A 20,789-nucleotide genomic window follows, 5' to 3' on the forward strand; every position below is an offset into this window, starting at 1 on the left:
CAAGCAATACTGAACCTTTCCTCACAAACCCATATATCAATCTGCTCAGCTCCTCCTGCTCTATAAGACGCTGCCTGCAGATTGTCATGCAGTTTCTTAAGGGGATTGTCCAAGTTTAACAGGAGGCCATTCGGTTGTTAGCAGGTAGTAGCGATGACTGTGTTGTGATGATGTCGGTGTATACACGAGAGCACCAGATTACCTGCACTACAGGGGGGATGAATGATCTGATCGTTAAGACAGTTTTACTGCTCTTTCCTCTACAGACTCTGTGGCTTTGAACCATTTTATGATGAGCGCGGAGATCAGTACATGTTCAAAAGAATTCTCAACTGTGATTATGACTTTGTCTCCCCCTGGTGGGATGATGTGTCACTGAACGCCAAGGACTTGGTGAGTAAAATGGGCACAGCTTCATTTATTTCTTTCTCTTAACAGTGGGTGACTTAACCTTGACTGAACTGCAAGAAATGGCATCATGGGGGTGAAAGGGGTAATACATACCCCTGCACTTGGAACAAACAAAAATACCTTCTTTTTAATAGTTTTGCCAGCCTTTGCGGTCTTCAAGCCTCAAAGCAAAATAAATAATACTTTTTCCACTCGATACCGAGGTGTCTAGGGGAGATACGATTTCTTACTTCCATCAAGATGCTTTAAAAAGGATTTCTCAGTTCTCACCTCCTGATACATATGTTTTGGTGAATATCTGCAGTCAACATATAGAACTATTTTGGAGCTTCTTGTCATACAACTTTATTCCTCCTGGAAACATATTTTGAAACTACAACTGGCTGTTACCCTTGCCATTGTTAATAGTGGGTGTCCCTACACAGTCTGACACTATCAGAACCGAGTGGAAAGTGTTTGACTGTGTAGTGATAAACCCATTTAACAAAGGAAATAATAACACCCAGTGGCCAATTTTTCATATTTTCCATGAGGAAAAGCAGAGGAATGGCACAACAGTAAATTTTAAGAAAAGCTTCTCCAGAATGATATGGTTTATGCAAGTGTTTACTAAAACTGATGTCAGAAGAGCTGAGTTTTAATGGCATCTAATCAGTAAGGTTAATAAGATCTTTAAATAGTCTCATTCAGCATGATCACCCCTATGAAACCAGACATACTTCCTGGTAGGGTTGATCCCCTCTGTTGTTTAAATCAATGAGATCCATTGAGAAATTAGTCCATCCATATGCTAGAGGTCTTCAGTGCACTGAGGGGCATGCCCCTACTGCACCACCACCTTCCCCCCTTAGCCACTCTCTTCTCGCATTGAGTGACAGGCCCAGCACCCTCACTGTCTTCTGTAATCCTGGACATGCGCAGAACATCTAAGTCAGCTCTCCCCGATCAACATCCTAGCTGCATGTGTCCCAATGGAAGATTCTCCAGGCATGCATGGGATTACAGGGCCAATTACATGGGCCTGTCCAGAAACAGACTGGACCCTAGAGCCCACCAGGGGAAATGATTCTGAGGGCCCACCTTCTCTACAGGACATGTGAACATCCACAGTCATTTATATTATCATTGCACATTCAGGATATATCATCCATAAGATTTAATAGGATATCTGTAAAGGGCCCCTGTGCAAGAAAAGTTTGTGGGCCCCTTGTTATGCAGCAGTAATATCTATGACAATAGTAAAAAGTACAGGGTGGGCCATTTATATGGATACACCTTAATAAAATGGGAATGGTTATTGATATTAACTTCCTGTTTGTGGCACATTAGGATATGTGAGGGGGGAAACTTTTCAAGATGGGTGGTGACCATGGCGGCCATTTTGAAGTCGGCCATTTTGAATCCAACTTTTGTTTTTTCAATAGGAAGAGGGTCATGTGACACATCAAACTTATTGGGAATTTCACAAGAAAAACAATGGTGTGCTTGGTTTTAACGTAACTTTATTCTTTCATGAGTTATTTACAAGTTTCTGACCACTTATAAAATGTGTTCAATGTGCTGCCCATTGTGTTGGATTGTCAATGCCACCCTCTTCTCCCACTCTTCACACACTGATAGCAACACCGCAGGAGAAATGCTAACACAGGCTTCCAGTATCCGTAGTTTCAGGTGCTGCACATCAAAAATGGCCGACTTCAAAATGGCCACCATGGTCACCACCCATCTTGAAAAGTTTCCCCCCTCACATATACTAATGTGCCACAAACAGGAAGTTAATATCACCAACCATTCCCATTTTATTAAGGTGTATCCATATAAATGGCCCACCCTGTACTTTACGTGCAATGAAAGAGACATTAGGAAGCATTAGTGCTTTCTTGATTAGATGGTGATGGGCCCTTTTCCTACTGACTGATCGGGGGCCCAGTACAACTTTCGGAGCCCTGTTTTACTAGGAGTCAATTATTGTGTCCAAGCTTGGGCCCACCGGTGGATCCTCTGGTTATTCTGGTGGGCCAGTCCGACTCTGGCCTTGTCATTCAGGTGGAGGGCGTGAGTGGCTAAGGGGAGAGAGAAAGGCGTGGGAGTGCTCCCAGGGGCTAAGCCCACCCCATTGAATACACATACATGTTCGGCCAAGCCAAACATGTATGTGCATGGGAAAGTCAGGAGAAATAGCTGTCGGCTGAATGATTTAGTCAACAGCTATTGAATGTGTATGGGAGCCCTTATTCATTCTGATTCTCAATTAGCAGTGTAACAATGAGATAGAATTTAACCCTTTCACCACCGTAGTTTTTTTTTTTCCATTTTCATTTTGCGTTCCCTGCCTTCCCAGAGACTTAACTTTTTTATTTGTCTGTTCACATAGCCATAAGAGGGCTTGTTTTTTGCGGGACAAGTTGTACTTTCCAACGCCACCGTTTAATATTCCATATGATGTAATGGAAAGCGGGGATAAAATTCCAAATGGGGTGAAACAGCAAAAAAAAAAAAAATTCCACCACAGTTTTACGGTGTTTTTATTTATGACGTTCAATATGCGATAAAACTGTCCAGTTACTTTTATTCTACAGGTCAGTACAAATCCGCCGATACCTTTATATGTATAGTTTTTCTTGCGTTTTAATAGTGATAAAAAAATTAATGTGGGTAAAAAAAATCTGTTTTATTTTTTCACAAAGACAGGGGCTGCTGCACACAAGCTCCAGCTCCTCCGATCACCACACGGGGGAGCCAGGGCACCACCGAAAGCGCGCGCTTTCGGTTTTCATCGCGCTCAGATGCTGTGGTCAGAATTGACCACTGCATATGAGGGGTTAAATGTCTGTGATCGACATTACTTCCGGTTGCGGACATGAGCCGTGGGTGTCTGCTATAAGAAGCAGGCAGCCACCCGCGGCTATGGCGCCCTTAGCACTCAGGAGCGGGCGCCATCTTTAAAAACCGGACCAGCGCCGTACTATTATGGCGCTGGGAGGGAAGGGTTTAATTATTTTACATATGGACGGAGTTGTTGAATTATTCAAGTTTCTAGGGAGTCGTCATGTTATGCTTATGTATGCTTATGTATGCATATTAAGGATATGTACACCTTTGGAGGCAATTTTTGTTTATGATTTCATTTTGCTCATTTTTGGGTAAAAATCATATTTTAAATTGGCCTTTATTAAAACTATTGAGCCATTCTGTCACAAAGGGTTAACTATTTTTCTAACTGTGTGACTGGTACTTTTGCTTTCAATTTGTGCTGGTCATCTAATAACCCTTATCTCTAAAGTACTAAGAGGTCATAAACACTTGTTTAAGCCACGTTCTTATCAGTAAGATAAGGATTGGACTTTGATGAGTGTTTAAAATGTCAGAGAGCAGAGATAAGGAGTCAGTCTGCTCCCCAGATGACGGTAAATCCACAGGTTGCTACTACAGCATCTCAGCTATGTGCAGAAAAAAAGTATTCCATAATAAAGATCAATTGAAAAAAATGATTTTTAGCTGAAAATAAGTACAATGCAATAAAAAAAAATATTATTGCCTCCAAAGGTGTACATAGTCTTTAATAATATATTTCAAAGTATTGTCTCGAGAGAGAGAAATTCATTCGAGGGATTCAGGACCTTGGAGAGCAGTTGTGTATTTTTGTATTATTCCGCCCTCCATCTACAGACTGCTTTGATTCCACTTTTAAAGTCTTCTTCAACACCAAATGTCCTATGTAATGAAGCAGTGACAATATTGTGCCTTATTTTCCAATGTGTATCAATTGTAGGTAAAAAAGTTAATAGTGTTTGATCCAAAGAAACGCTTGACCACTCATCAAGCCCTTCAACACCCTTGGGTCACAGGGAAAGCTGCAAATTTTGCTCATATGGACACCGCTCAAAAGAAACTGCAAGAGTTTAATGCAAGACGCAAGCTCAAGGTACATATGTAACACACACCATGGAGGACTTAACCTTTGTTATCTCTTGCTCATGTCAAGGTGACTTTATGGGGCTACTAGGGATCGACCGATTATTGGAGTTACTGATATTATCGGTAGAGATGTCCCAAACTATTCGCCGGCTAACAGTTCCCGGCGAACATAGCTTGTTCGCGTTCGCCGCGGCGGGCGAACATATGCGATGTTCGGTCCGTCCCCTATACATCATCATTGAGCAAACTTTGACCCTGTACCTCACAGTCAGCAGACACATTGCAGCCAATCAGCATACCCTCCCTCCCAGACCCTCCCACCTCCTATCAAAAAGCAAGGACAGCATCCATCTTAGATTCATTCTGAAGCTGCAGTGTCACAAATTTGACTAAGTTGTAATCGCAATGCGATTAATACAGGTTATATTAATCGCATTGCGAATTCAACTTAGAGCTGGGTTCCTAATGGTTGTATTGCTAGAATATAACGAAGATTGAGAATATAGTGCTATATTCGTTATATTCGTCAATTCTAGCAATACAACCATTAGGAACTCAGATCTAAGTTGTAATCGCAATGCAATTAATGCAGGTTATATTAATCGCATTGCGAATTCAACTTACCACGCTCTGCGTCAACTACGTAATTTTCCATGGGAGTTTTGCCATGGATCCCCCTCCGGCATGCCACTGTCCAGGTGTTAGTCCCCTTGAAACAACTTTTCCATCACTATTGTGGCCAGAAAGAGTCCCTGTGGATTTTAAAATTCCGCTGTCTATTGAAGTCTATGGCGGTTCGCAAACATTTGCATAAATTCGAAAAAATTTTATGTTCGCGACATCTCTAATTATCGGCCGATATTCATGATTTTCAAAGTTATCGGTATCTAACCTTGCCGATAACGCAGATAATGCATCCAGCGAACTATCACAGAACATGAGCGCGCTGCTGTCAGCACACCAAGTTCCCTCAGCGGCACAGGGGAGAAGGAGTCACACTCTCTCCCTCCCCCTGTGCCGCGCTGCCAATGACGAGAGACAGGAGGAGGAGGGGTGGGCGCACTGCACCACCAATGAAAGTTAGCGTCTAATACAAATACAGGAGGTGGTGTCCAGCCTATCTGACAGGAAGCTGCGATCAGCGGCAGTTAAGCCCTCAGGTGCCGCACCTGAGGGGTTAACTGCTGCCGCTGATCGCAGCTCCCTGTCAGAGGCAGGGTGCCGGCTATGTGATTCTGCTCCGACACACCTGCCTCCTGTATTAAACATTAATTATCATTGGTGGCGCAGTGCGCCCTTCCCCCATCCCAAAATATTAAAAACATTGGTGGCGCAGTGCGCCATCCCCTCCACCCCCCAGTGTTAAAATCATTGGTGGCGCAATGCGCCTTCCCCCCCACTCCCCAGTGCAAGTCCGGACTGGGGATAAAAACCAGCCCTGGAAAAAGTTGAATACCAGCCCCACAGCGTTGCGTCATTATTTACTTGTTTATAATAGGATAAAGCATTCATTTTAAAACACGTGTGTAAACACAAATATGAACTTTGCCCCACAATAGCTCTTTTGTAGAACCCCCATTGTTCATATTATCACAGTGTTTTCCCAACCAGGATGCCTCCAACTGTTGCAAAACTACAATTCTCAGCATGCTCAGACAGTGTTTTACCACGCCCTTTGACCCGCCCCTTTTTTGTTGGCCACCTATTTAATGATTGTTGCATGCAACATTTTACTTGACCAGCTATTTTAGATATTCTACGGCAGTCCTATTCCAATCCCCCAGTGCTGGCAGCCTATCAGAGGAACAGGAGGGGACACACCTCTCCCTCCCTTGCCGTAGCATAGACATCTGTATGTCCTGAGGACGGCGATACAGATGACTATGGAGATGAGCGCTTCCACAATGGAAGCGCTTATCTCCTGCTGTGCCCTGCCGCCGGCCGCCCCCACTTGTCACCAGGGCTGCGGCCTTGCGGCACTCAGGCCTGCCGGCCTAACGGCAAATTTCCCGGCAGGCCAGTCCGGCCCTGCCCCAGTGTTAAAATCATTGGTGGCACAGTGCGCCCTCCCCCCACTATTAAAAACATATTCACAATTTTACATATAAAATATATAAACAAGAAATAAATAACCAGATCACATATCGCCACGCCCGAAAGGTCCAAACTATTAAAATATTTTTTTTTTAAATCTCCTATGTGGTGAACGCCGTAAAATAATTTTTTTTTATTTTTAAAAAAATGAAAATGCACAGAATATCGGTATAAGTTATCGGTTTTCGGCCTGAAAGTTCACCGGTTATCGGTATCGGCTCTAAAAAATCTATAACGTGTCAATCCCTAGGAGCTACCTTCATATTTTTCGACAGAGAAACTATTCTCTGCTGATATTTCTATGGCTGGGATCTTCTACAAATGTTATAGCAGAAATGTTCAGGTTAGGATGGAACATATTTGCTTTTGTAGGTAAAAAATTATTTTATGCATGGTCAAGCAGTGAGATAATGTTACAGAGAATAACACAGTATAGGTAAAATATTCCAGCTTCTGCCTGGGAAGAATTGGTAAAGAGAAGATATGGATTCCTTACAATACCTTATCTACTACAGGAGTCCCTGTCCTCCGAGCTACAACCTGCAAATGTAATTATTGTAGGTACCCCTGGTAAAAATATGTATTATTAGTCTCTGAATACTAGTTTACCCAGTGTAAATCTCTAGTGACCCTCAAATAAATTACATTAAAATTACACCCATAGCTATGAACATAAACTGTGTTGCACCTATTGAAAGCCCAGCATATGACAGGGCCGGTACCACCTAGACACATGTCATTTACCCCTGGAGTAAATGTCCTAAAGCTTGATTACTAACAGTCCTCAACTGGCAGACTACGGTCCAAATCTGAACTGGAGACTCCAGCTGTCTTCACCCAGCAGACCAACCTATAGATGCATTGGAGGAGGTCAGTGTCTCATCCAATCTATAAGGAACTACCTCCAGAGCCCAGAACACAGGATCCTGAGGCTAGCTAGCGTCAAGACATAGTTTGTGGTGGCACCTTTAAGTTTAGAGGGCCTAGTGAGTATATACTTTTCTTGTTTTTGTCTAATTTTGGTGTCTGAATGAATTTAGGGGTATGTGTATATAGTTTAAATGAAGAGCCATAACTCAGAACTCGTATGCCCCATACAACATGAAGCTTCTCAGCTCCTACCTGCCATGAATCATTTAAAATACTAGTGTCTCCTTATGTATCAAATAGGCTTTGGGACCTCTCAGGCACTGGGGCCCAAGTGCATCCACTACCTTTGCACTCCCTATAGTTACATCCTTGTTCAAATGTTTTTCCCGTTGGATGCCTGTAAGGGGAGAACGAAAATATAGTATTAACCCTTTCTACCCCGGGCCAGTTTTTTTTACCTTCCTGCCCAGGCCATTTTCTGCAAATCTGACATGCGTCACTTTATGTGGCAATAACTTTGGAACACTTTTACTTATCCAAGCCATTCTGAGACAGTTTTCTCGTGACACATTGTACTTCATGACAGTCATACATTTGAGTCAATATATTTCACCTTTATTTATGAAAAAATCCCCAATTTACCAAAAATGGTGAAAAATTCACAATTTTCTAAATTTAAATTTTTCTGCTTTTAAAACAGAAAGTGATACCTCATAAAATATTTATTACTTAACATTCCCCATATGTCTATTTTATAATGGCATAATTTTGTAAATGTCATTTTATTTTTTTAGGGAGTTAGAGGGCTTTGAAATTTAGATGCAATTTTTTTATTTTTCTGAAAGTTTCAAAAACCAATTTTTTTAAAGGACCATTTCAGTTATTAAGTCACTTTCATGGATTTACATCATAGTAATTGCCAATAAATGACGCAATTTCAGAAACTACACTACTCAGGCTATTCAAAACTGATTTTACAAACTTTTGTTAACCCTTTGCGTGTTCCACAAGAATTAAATGAAAATGGAGATGGAAAATCAAAATTTAGCTTTTTTGGCAGATTTTCCATTTCTATCCATATTTTCCTGTAACACAGCAAGGGTTAGCAGCTAAACAAAAGTCAATATTTATTACCCTGATTCTACAGTTTATAGAAACACCTCATTTTTGGTTGTGAACTGCTGTATGGACACACAGCAGGGCGCAGAGGGCAATCAGCAACATATGGATTTTGGAGGGCATTTATCACAGGAATAATTTTCATGCGCCATGTTGCAATTGAAGACTGCCTGATGCACCCCTAGAGTAAAAAAATCCCAAAAAGTGACCCTATTCTGGAAACTACACTCCTCAAGGAATCTTTCAAGGCATGTAGTGAGCACTTTGGCCCCAAAGGTGTTTCACAGAATTAGGAAACACATGACTGTGAAAATTAAAAATTAAAAAATTTTCACGCAAAAGTGATTTTAGGCTCAAATTTTCCACTTTCACAGGGGGGAACTGGAGAAAATACACCCCTTAATTTGTTGCCCATTTTATTCTGATTATAGCAATACCCCATATGTGCTTGTATACTGCTATGTGGGCGCACCACAGGGGCATGAAGGAAAGGAGCACCAAATGGCTGATGGAGGACAGATTTCTCCTGAATAATTGACAGGCACATTCTTGCAATTGAACACACCCTGATGCACCCCTGCAGTTGGAACCCCCAAAAAGTGCCCCCCTTCTGGAAACTACACCCCCTAAGGAATCTTTTAAGGCATGTAGTGAGCACTTTGACGCCAAAGGTACTTCATGAAATTGGCTGTGAATATGAAAAGTTACATTTTCTTTCTAGAAAAAATGACTTTACGCCCACATTTTTCACTTTAACAAGGGTAACAGGAAAAAAATACACCCCATAATTTGTTGCCCATTTTCTCCTGATTACAGAAATACCCCATATGTGCTTGTAGCTCGCTGTTTTGGCACACAGCAAGCAAGCTGCAAAATATGGATTTTTCAGGCCTGAATTGACAGACATGGATTTTAGGTGCCATATCTCATTAAAAAAATTCCTAAGGTCCCCAGCAATTAAAAACCCCAAGAAATGACCCCATTTTTGAAAGTGCACCCCTGTACGAACATTTTAAGTGGTGGAAAGGGTACTTTTCAGCAAACATTTGTCTCACAGAAGGCAGAAACACTTGGCAAAGGATTTTAAAGCACACAAATGTAAAAATGAAAAATTACTATCAGACCCCAAGTTTTCACTTTAACAAGGGGTTAAAGGAGAAAATGCTCCCCAGTATGTGTTACCCATTTTCGCCCCATCATGGCAACACCCCATATGTGCTTGTAGCTCGATGTACTGGTGCACAGCAAGCAATCAATAAAATATGGATTTTGCAAGCAGCCCTGAATAGACAGACATGGATTTTAGGTGCCATGTCTCATAAAAAAAAATTCTGGGGTCCCCAGAAATTAAAAACCCCAAGAAGTGACTCCCATTTTGGAAAGTTCACCCCCGTACGAACATTTAAAGTGGTGGAAAGGGTACTTTTTAGCAAACAGGTGTCTCACAGAAATGAATATGTATTGGTTGGTGAAAAGTGGATATGTAAGCAATGCGGACAAAATTAGAGATATAAGGTGGTAAAACTACAGGGAGCATCAAGGATGAAATTATTCCATGGATGAGTGGTAGATTCTAAAACACTCCTTGATGCACAGGCCAGGTTTTTCAGGGCAGTTTTCGCAATGGCAAATGGTGTCCTTCCTAATCCCCCTTTTTGAACACACTGCATTTTTTTTGGGTTCTTCCCTTTCTTGCTGTCTGGGGGACTTCACCAGGGAAATGTTGTCCTTGTAAAACACGACCACTGTAACTTACAGAAGTACTGGGGCCCTCTTCAGCTTGGTTTGGAAGAATAAGAGCCTTGATCACTACTTCTTCAAAATGAAGAAATGTTCCTGTGTGTCCTCTAGACTTAAATAGCACGTATGCATTGTACATTGCCATCTGTACAATGTGTACGGCCAGCTTTTTGTACCACACTTTTGTTTTTCGTGTGGCACTGTAGGGCTTCAGAACTTGATCTGAAAGATCCACCCCTCCCATGTGCCTGTAGTAGTCCAGAATGCAGTCTCGTTTGGGGACAGTGGTAGTGGTACCTCGTACAGCGGCAGGGGTGCTACTGTGAATGGTGGTGAGTAAAAGGACACCCCTCTTGTCCTTGTACTTAACCACCAGCATTTTATCATGGAGGAGAGCCCTGCTTTCACCCTTTCTCAGTGGTTGCCCTATCAGGGATCTAGAGAGGCCTATCTGATTTTTGCGTACTGTGCGGCAAGCCACAGTACTTCTGGCAGTTAGGGACTTAAATAGGGGTATGCTGGTATAATAGTTATCCACATAGAGGTGGTAACCCTTATCCAGCAGTGGGTGAAGTAAGTCCTACACTATTTTCCCACTAACAGGGGGGCATTCTGGGGGTTCAATCCGGGAGTCTTTCCCTTCATAAACCCTGAACCTATAGGTGTACCCGGAGCTACTCTTACAGAGTTTATACATTTTTATGCCATACCTTGCTCGCTTGCTGGGCAGGTACTGTACTGGCGGAATCTTACCCTCCCCTTGAAATGTACCAGGGACTCATCTATACAGATATTTTGTTCTGGGGTGTACACTTCAGCAAACTTGGTTTTGAAGTGGTCAAGGATGGGCCTAATTTTAAAAAGCCGATCAAATGTTGGGTCATTTTGGGGCGAACACTGTGCATTATCATTATAATGCAAAATTTTTTGAATCTACTCGAATCTATTCCGGGCCATGGCATTACTGAATATTGGAGTGTGGTACAAGACATCCACTCTGATACTGTCTAATTTTTTATTTTTTTTTAAAAGCCCCATATGCAGCACAAGCCCCCAGAAGATTTTCATTTCTGCTGCTGTAACTGGGGTCCAACCAAGGGGTCTTGCGTAGGGCGATGTGGGGTTCTGGGTAATAAACTGCTGGGCATATAAATTTGTTTGGGCCACGATAAAATTGACAAAATCTTCACTGAAAAATATTTAGAAAAAATCAATTTCTGTGAAGCCCGTGCAGTCAATTTGGATTTCAGAGTTTCCCACAAACTTTGTAATTTGAGGCTGATAATCATCAGAGGGTCCATATGGGGTCACTATGGGGGGCTGCCTCAGCTGTTGTTCTGGGCCAGATGATGATGATGAAGATGAGGAACTAGAGTAGTAGAGGAAAGTGACATCCTCTTCTCCCTCACTGGCAGACTCAATTTCAGAGGCAAGATGCCTCTTCAGCCGGGTACATTCTCCAGGACATTTTTGTTTTTATTTTTGTGTGTGTGTAAATTGTCATGATGTTGTATGTAATGATTTCACATGTGAGGGGGCTTATAATAATTTTCCAATAAGATTTAGGGGAAGAAAAAAAAAAAGAGAATAAAAAAAAGAAAGAGATAAGAAAATGAATATGAAAATTTAGGGAAAAAAAGCCGCCTACTGGAAGAAAAAAAAATTCAAATGAGCAGAGGTGCGATCAGTAAAAATTATGTTACTGATCGTCACTCAGCAGGCGCAGTACAACCGAAATCTACACTGACACTACCTAAAATTTATATATATATATATATATATATATATATATATATACACATACACACTGCTCAAAAAAATAAAGGGAACACTTAAACAACACAATGTAACTCCAAGTCAATCAAACTTCTCTGAAATCAAACTGTCCACTTAGGAAGCAACACTGAGTGACAATCAATTTCACATGCTGTTGTGCAAATAGGATAGACAACAGGTGGAAATTATAGGCAATTAGCAAGACACCCGCAATAAAGGAGTGGTTCTGCAGGTGGTGACCACAGACCACTTCTCAGTTCCTATGCTTCCTGGCTGATGTTTTGGTCACTTTTGAATGCTGGCGGTGCTTTCACTCTAGTGGTAGCATGAGACGGAGTCTACAACCCACACAAGTGGCTCAGGTAGTGCAGCTTATCCAGGATGGCACATCAATGCGAGCTGTGGCAAGAAGGTTTGCTGTGTCTGTCAGCGTAGTGTCCAGAGCATGGAGGCGCTACCAGGAGACAGGCCAGTAGATCAGGAGACGTGGAGGAGGCCGTAGGAGGGCAACAACCCAGCAGCAGGACCGCTACCTCCACCTTTGTGCAAGGAGGAACAGGAGGAGCACTGCCAGAGCCCTGCAAAATGACCTCCAGCAGGCCACAAATGTGCATTTGTCTGCTCAAACGGTCAGAAACAGACTCCATGAGGGTGATATGAGGGCCCGACGTCCACAGGTGGGGGTTGTGCTTACAGCCCAACACCGTGCAGGACGTTTGGCATTTGCCAGAGAACACCAAGATTGGCAAATTCGCCACTGGCGCCCTGTGCTCTTCACAGATGAAAGCAGGTTCACACTGAGCACATGTGACAGACGTAATAGAGTCTGGAGACGCCATGGAGAACGTTCTGCTGCCTGCAACATCCTCCAGCATGACCGGTTTGGCATTGGGTCAGTAATGGTGTGGGGTGGCATTTCTTTGGAGGGCCGCACAGCCCTCCATGTGCTCGCCAGAGGTAGCCTGACTGCCATTAGGTACCGAGATGAGATCCTCAGACCCCTTGTGAGACCATATGCTGGTGCGGTTGTCCCTGGGTTCCTCCTAATGCAAGACAATGCTAGACCTCATGTGGCTGGAGTGTGTCAGCAGTTCCTGCAAGACGAAGGCATTGATGCTATGGACTGGCCCGCCCGTTCCCCAGACCTGAATCCAATTGAGCACATCTGGGACATCATGTCTCGCTCTATCCACCAACGTCACGTTGCACCAGACTGTCTAGGAGTTGGCAGATGCTTTAATCCAGGTCTGGGAGGAGATCCCTCAGGAGACCGTCCGCCACCTCATCAGGAGCATGCACAGGCGTTGTAGGGAGGTCATACAGGCACGTGGAGGCCACACACACTACTGAGCCTCATTTTGACTTGTTTTAAGGACATTACATCAAAGTTGGATTAGCCTGTAGTATGTTTTTCCACTTTAATTTTGAGTGTGACTCCAAATCCAGACCTCCATGGGTCAAAAAATTTGATTTCCATTTTTTTATTTTTGTGTGATTTTGTTGTCAGCACATTCAACTATGTAAAGAACAAAGTATTTCAGAAGAATATTTAATTAATTCAGATCTAGGATGTGTTATTTTTGTGTTCCCTTTATTTTTTTTGAGCAGTGTATATATAGAGAGAGAGAGAGAAAGAGAGATATTTATATATATAAATATGCTGACTGCAGGAATGTCTACCAGAGGTGTTGTCCGTGCAATGAATGATCATTTCTCTACCATAAGCCGTCTCCAAAGGCGTTTCAGAGAATTTGGCAGTACATCCAACCGGCCTCACAACATGAGACCACGTGTAACCACACCTGTCCCAGGACCTCCACATCCAGCATGTTCACCTCCATGATCGTCTGAGATCAGCCACCCATCCAGTTCCTGCCAATATTCTGTAACTTCGCACAGCTATTGAAGAGGCGTGGACCAACATTCCACAGGCCATAATCAACAACCTGATCAACTCTATGCGACGGAGATGTGTTGCACTGTGTGAGGCAAATGGTGGCCACACCAGATACTGACTGGTTTTCTGACCCCCCCAGTAAGGCAAAACTGTGCACATTTCAGAGTGTCTTTTTATTGTGGGCAGTCTAAGGCACACCTGTGCAATATTCATGCTGTCTAATCAGCACCTTGATATGCCACACCTGTGAGGTGGGATGGATTATCTCGGCAAAGGAGAAGTGCTCACTAACACAGATTTAGACAGATTTGTGAACAATATTTGAGATTATGGGTCTTTTGTGTATGTAGAAAATGTTTCAGATCTTTAAATTCAGCTCATGCAAAATGGGAGCAAAACCGAAAGTGTTGCGTTTATATTTTTGTTCAGTGTATATTTACACAAATGAGTCCCTAACGACAGGAGGTCAAAGTTCAGAGGAGTCTATGATTAACATCAGTGGATTGCTACTATTGGGGATATTTATGAAGACTTTTACTATACTTTATTGGCGAAAAAAAGTTATAACTTATGGAGCATGCCATTGTTGTACCATAATTTGTGACTTTTTCTGCTTCTTACCACCTTTCTAAAATTGCAAGAAAATTTAGACTAGAACCTTCAGAATCACAGGTGCATATCCATGAAGCAAACATAATTACAAAAAACAAAATGGCTGCACACCGTTATATATACAAACAATAGAGCTAAGAAATGGGGGTCATTCTAGATAAAGGTGGTACAATACCGACTATAAATGAATAATGGAAGCTCTGCACTAAGTCGGTATTGTACCACTTTTATCTAGAATGACCCCCATTTCTTAGCTCTATTGTTTGTATATATAACGGTGTGCAGCCATTTAGTTTTTTGTAATCACCTTTCTAAAATTGTGAGGGTAAAGTGGGCAGAACTTAGAGGAGGAAGCGGAGCTGCTGGATTTACTATCATTTACATCCCAAACTGGCATAAATTAGTTCAAGTCTACACCAGGGCCTAGCTGGCATAGATTTGAGTCTGTGGCTCATGGAGAACTACAGATGCTCATAATTTATTAAGAGGCATGGGTCTCTTAATAATGGGTTTCTTTAAAGTAGCACTCCCACAAACATTTTTATTCTCTGATCTGAAAGGTACATGACGTAAATTATACTGAAAGTAATCTTCTTGCTCCTGACTGTATTTGTGAGTTATAACCTCCCTTCTGATCCTTAGCTGTGTCATGTGACCAACACTCTGATCTCCAACGGACACAGGACAGGAAGTCAATTGCGTCTGTATTCATTTCTATGAGACTGATATTGAGGCTGCTATAAAAATACATAAATAAACTGGCTTCCTGTCCACACATAAGGTACTGTGTTATTTGGAGAGGCATAGTAGTGGTCACATAACACAGCTGAGGAACAGAAGGGAGGAGATAACTTACAAATGCAGACACTGGTAAGCAGATTACCTTCACTGAAGTTTACATCATATACCCCTCTAACAGGTCAGAGAATAAAATGTTTTGTGGGAGTGCTTCTTTAACGGATGCATAGAAAATGCCAGTCTTGATAAATCTCCCCCTATGTTACTTATGAGGTGTAGGGTTACTGAAAAGCCAGCCTGATATCTGTGAATACAATACTGCATGTCATATTTCTCTCTTTAGAAGTATTTTGGCAAATGGAGATAATAAATATCATGAGCTTTTCTGTTTTTTTCCCCATAGGCAGCTGTTAAAGCCGTGGTCGCCTCCACCCGTTTAGGGAGTGCTGGGAGCCATAGCAGTCATGACAGCAATAAAACAAGCAGAAACCCATCTCCAGTTCAAGAGGGTGGACGCGAAGAGATGTCAACTCAGCAATCTAAAGAGGCAGTGGAAGGAGCATCTTGAGTCAACGCCATTGGCGTTTGGGTCCGGGTCTCTGCCATTTCATGCACCAGCTACATCAGTCTTTATCTTCGCAGGAAAGATTCCTTAGCATGACCCTGTGATAGGTCTTATCATGGGGTGCTATGAAATGCACGAGTTGGTGGTACTTTGTTCAATGCATGTGACTGCTTATGAAAAATAGTAAAATGGCCGACCTGAGACATGGAAGGTGTAGTGCTGTACCTACACACAAACTATGACTTGGGCAAATATTATTTCAAGTATAACCTCGATATGCATAGTATCTACACTGTAGATAAAATATGAAGTGTGTAGTGTTTCATTTTACAATTTTATAAAAGTATTGGACTTTCTAGAGAATAATCTACTAGTATAGGTTCTCATTTCATAATCTTACCATGTTGCCGGGATTGATATTAATCATCTGAAAGAAAAATGTTAATTGCCTCGCGTCGTCTCCCTTCTGTTTACAAGAATATGCATTGATGACTGTGAATAGACACATTCCATTGATATGGACGCATAGACCAAGGGGCTGGTAGGTTAACATAGCTTGCATTAAGAATGCCTTATAAATACACTTTATATACAGTATTTTATTAACCAAAAAGCACTTTCATAGACTTCTGTCCTTGTATTGTCTAGAAATTGAATGCCTAACAAGTAATTAATACACAATTATATTAATAGAAGTGCAGTAAGTAGAATCGGAAGTTATCTATAGACTTTAGTGGGTTTTTAAAGACACTTGATAATGGATGCAGAAAGTTATATATAGTAAAATCGTATTTCCTGTACATTTCTTTTTAATATATTAGGGCTTATTTTAAAGACTAATGTAACCTATTTAAGTTTAAATCTGACATTTATCATTGGAATGCGCATCTCTACTATTAAAATTTTTTCTTTTTTAATTAAAACACAAAGCAATTGTGGTTGTCATTTTTATTCTTAAAATTCTAACGTCAAAGTAAATGGTGATATAATATTGCTAACCACCTATAGTTCGAACATGCTGCTGACTACCCTAAGGCTATGTTCACACTAGTGTAATGGCTTCTGTTCATAGTGGACACATTAGAGCAGGGGTGCACAACCTGCACACCATTACACCACCACCACCAGCCTGCACAGTGGTAACAAGGCATGATGGATACATGTTCTCATTCTGTTTACGCCAAATTCGGACTCTACCATTTGAATGTCTCAACAGAAATCGAGACTCATCAGACCAGGCAACATTTTTCCAGTCTTCAACAGTCCAATTTTGGTGAGCTCATGCAAATTGTAGCCTCTTTTTCCTATTTGTAGTGGAGATGAGTGGTACCCGGTGGGGTCTTCTGCTGTTGTAGCCCATCCGCCTCAAGGTTGTGCGTGTTGTGGCTTCACAAATGCTTTGCTGCATACCTCAGTTGTAACGAGTGGTTATTTCAGTCAACGTTGCTCTTCGATCAGCTTGAATCAGTCGGCCCATTCTCCTCTGACCTCTAGCATCCACAAGGCATTTTCGCCCACAGGACTGCCGCATACTGGATGTTTTTCCCTTTTCCCACCATTCTTTGTAAACCCTAGAAATGGTTGTGCGTGAAAATCCCAGTAACTGAGCAGATTGTGAACTACTCAGACCGGCCCGTCTGGCACCAACAACCGTGCCACGCTCAAAATTGCTTAAATCACCTTTCTTTCCCATTCTGACATTCAGTTTGGAGTTCAGGAGATTGTCTTGACCAGGACCACCCCCCTAAATGCATTGAAGCAACTGTCGTGTGATTGGTTGACTAGATAATTGCATTAATCAGAAATAGAACAAGTGTTCCTAATAATTCTTTAGGTGAGTGTATATTAAGTAAAAAAAAAAAAAATCATACATAAAAGAAAAGACGTGAAACTTTTCATATTATATAGCAAAATACACAAAATAGAGAACTAATTATAATAATTTATTTTGGTGTCAGTTTGCATATTTAAAGAATAATGAGCTATAGTTTGAAAAAATATATACTTTTTAAAAACGTTTTGTATAGTTTCCCCCAAATAAAAATTGTTGTAAAAATTATCTTGGTAGTCCAACAAATATGATAGTTACAACCATTTGAACCACCACGCGTGCTAAATCCCAAAAAAGTGTCTGGTCATTAAGGCCTTTTCGGGCCTGGTCATTCAAGCGTTAACCAATAGGCGCCTTCCCCACTAGCAAGGTAATGTGCTTACTGGTTACTGCAGGACGCCTATAACTGGATTGGCAGGAGATGGTGATAACCAGTGAGCTCCGTCCTCTGCAGTGAAGGAAACCGCTGATTTATAAATAGGAGGCAGGATGGAAGGAAATGTCGCCACTTTTCTGGTAAAAATAAGGCCTGGAGCATGGCCTCTGAAATAGAAAATTCATAATTACCTGCTCCACTCCGCTCTGGTCCTCTGCACTGCCTCCATCTTCCGGTTCCTGCTCTGTTTACACCTGACAGTGCATAACCATGGGCACTTGCACGGCTCCAGTCAATGACTGGCTTCAGCAGTGACATGCTGCTTGTGGCCAGGGGAGGGCTGGCAGCCTTAGTCCTGGGGGGCAAATCCAGTCAAGTGGCCCATTTTTAGCCCCGCCCATTATTAAAAGCCCCTCCTACATATAATAGGCCACTCCCAACACACACTGTACAGCTGACATTCTATAGTTGAGGCCTGTCTACACATCATACGGAGAGGGGAGGTCTGTCCTGGCTGCACTGCCTGCTTATACAACAAGCTACAGCCAGGCAGCTCCTCTGCTCTCCTCCCTCCCCTGATCCTGCTCAAGGCTTGTGGTTCCCCCCACCATCTGCCACCCGCCCGTGGCCTGCTGCCCCCTTTGGCCGTCCTCACCCAGCTCTGAATCCTCCTTCTGCAAATGGCAGGGGGAGGAGCCGGAGCATCTCCTCTCCTACATAGCACCACATACCTCTTACATCCAGTGATGTCACCTTTGATGTAGACGTTCTCTTTCCTCATCTTCTCCATTCAGACCAGACCACCATGATGATTTTTCTGCCATCTCCCGTCTCTGCAGAGATTGAGAAACAGACATTAGTTTCCTGCCACCCCCAATACTACACTGCAGAAACAGTCCCCCTGGAAATACTACTACCACACAGATAGTGCCCCCTTAAACAATTATTGGCACACAGTGCTCTAAAAAATAACTGCGCCCAGACACTAATAGTATAAAGATAATGTCCCCCAAAAATAATTGTGCTAAGCTGATACTATGCAAGGGTGCCCCCAAAGTAACAGTGCTCCCCAAAATCCCACCAATAGAAATAATTCTCTGCCAGAGCACAATTAGTAGTAATAATGCCCCTATAGTGCCCTAGTAATCATGTTCCTCATAGACCCCCAGTAGTAGTAAAGCTCCCCATAATACCCCCTAGTAGTACTAATTTTCCCTATAATATGACAGTACATGAAATACCCCCGCTTAGTGCCCGCAGTTGAGCTAATGTCCCCATAATGTATGCCAGCATAAAATACCCCTATATAGTGCCCCAGTAAATGCCCTCATACTGCTCCTCTCCCCCTTCCCCATAGTGTCCCCCATAATATGCCAGTAAAAAAATGCCCCTTAGTGCCCCCAGCAGATGCCCCTATAGTGCTCCTCTCCCCCACAATGTGCCAGTAAAAAAATGCCCCTTCTTAGTGTCACCATATGCCCCAATAGTGCTCCACTCCCCCATAGTGCCCCCAAATAACGCCCCATAGTGCCGCTCTCCCCTATAGTGCCTCCCATAATGTGCTAGTAAAAAATGCCCCCTTAGTGCTACCAAATGCCATAGTGCCCCCCATAATGTTCCAATACAAAAGGCCCCTTTAGAGACCCCACTTCCCCATAGTGCCCCCAAATAATGCCCCTATAGTAACACCAGATGCCCCATAGTGCTGCTCTCCCCTATAGTGCCCCCCAGAATGTGACAATAATAAAAAAAAAAGCCCCTTTAGAGCCCCCAGATACCCCCATAGTGCTCCTCTCCGCCATGGTGCCCCCCCATAATGTGCCAGTAAGAAATGCCCTGATAGTGCCAGCTCCCATCATAGTGCCAGCTCCCCCCCCATAGTGACAGCCCCCCCCCCCCCATAGTGACAGCCCCCCCCCCATAGTGACAGCCCCCCATAGTGCCGGCTCCCCCTATAGTGCCAGCCCCCCTATAGTGCCAGCTCCCCCTATAGTGCCAGCTCCCCCTATAGTGTCAGCTCCCCTATAGTGCCAGCCCCCCCATAGTGCCAGCCCCCCTATAGTCCTAGCTCCCCCATAGTGCCAGCTCCCCCATAGTGCCAGATCCCCCCCATAGTGCCAGCTCCCCACCATAGTGCCAGATCCCCCCCATAGTGCCAGATCCCCCCCATAGTGCCAGCCCCCACATAGTGCCAGCCCCCCCATAGTGCAAGCCCCCCTATAGTGCCAGATCCCCCCCATAGTGCCAGATCCCCCCCATAGTGCCAGATCCCCCCCATAGTAGTGCCAGATCCCCCCCATAGTGCCAGCCCCCCCCATAGTGGCAGCTCCCCCTATAGTGCCCCCCCATAGTGCTAGCTCCCCCAAAGTGCCAGATCCCCCCCCATAGTGCCAGATCCCCCCCATAGTGCCAGATCCCCCCCCATAGTGCCAGATCCCCCCCATAGTGCCAGATCCCCCCCATAGTGCCAGATCCCCCTATAGATTAGTGCAAGCCCCCCCCTATAGAGCCAGCCCCCCCCCCCCCCCCAAGAAAAACACTAATACTTACCTCCAGACCATCAGCAGCGATGCAGGCCCTTCCGGCCTGTGTCCCTGCTGTGTGCTGCCCGGCTCAGGCGGCCCGATGATGACGTCACCGCGCCGCCTGAGCCGGCCTCTGATAGGCTGCAGACATTAGTGCCTGCGGCCTATCAAAAGAACAGGGGAGGGACACGCCTCTCCCTCCCCTGCCCCACAGCACACAGCACGGCCGCAATTACATCCAGGGCCGTGCCGCCCGTGGTGATCGGCGGTGCGGCACTGAAGAATAAAAAAATAAATAAATAATATTTTTAAAGACG

General features: G+C 43.4%; 1 protein-coding gene across 2 annotated transcripts in view; it reads left to right on the top strand.

Annotated features, from left to right (window-relative positions):
• The window catches only part of CAMK4 (calcium/calmodulin dependent protein kinase IV), a 356,965-nt gene extending 340,308 nt beyond the window's left edge, over nt 1-16,657 (top strand). The window contains exons 9-11 of one of the 2 annotated variants that reach the window (XM_040421616.1): nt 267-393; nt 4,184-4,336; nt 15,579-16,657. In XM_040421616.1, coding sequence (XP_040277550.1) covers nt 267-393; nt 4,184-4,336; nt 15,579-15,743 — 445 coding nt within the window. In that variant the 3' untranslated portion in view covers nt 15,744-16,657. The remainder of the gene's footprint in view (nt 1-266; nt 394-4,183; nt 4,337-15,578) is intronic. The other variant, XM_040421617.1, reaches the window with a different exon arrangement.
• The last annotated feature ends 4,132 nt before the right edge of the window (nt 16,658-20,789 follow it).

The sequence above is a fragment of the Bufo bufo genome, chromosome 2, assembly GCF_905171765.1.
Source record: "Bufo bufo chromosome 2, aBufBuf1.1, whole genome shotgun sequence".
NCBI classification, from domain to species: Eukaryota; Metazoa; Chordata; class Amphibia; order Anura; family Bufonidae; genus Bufo; species Bufo bufo.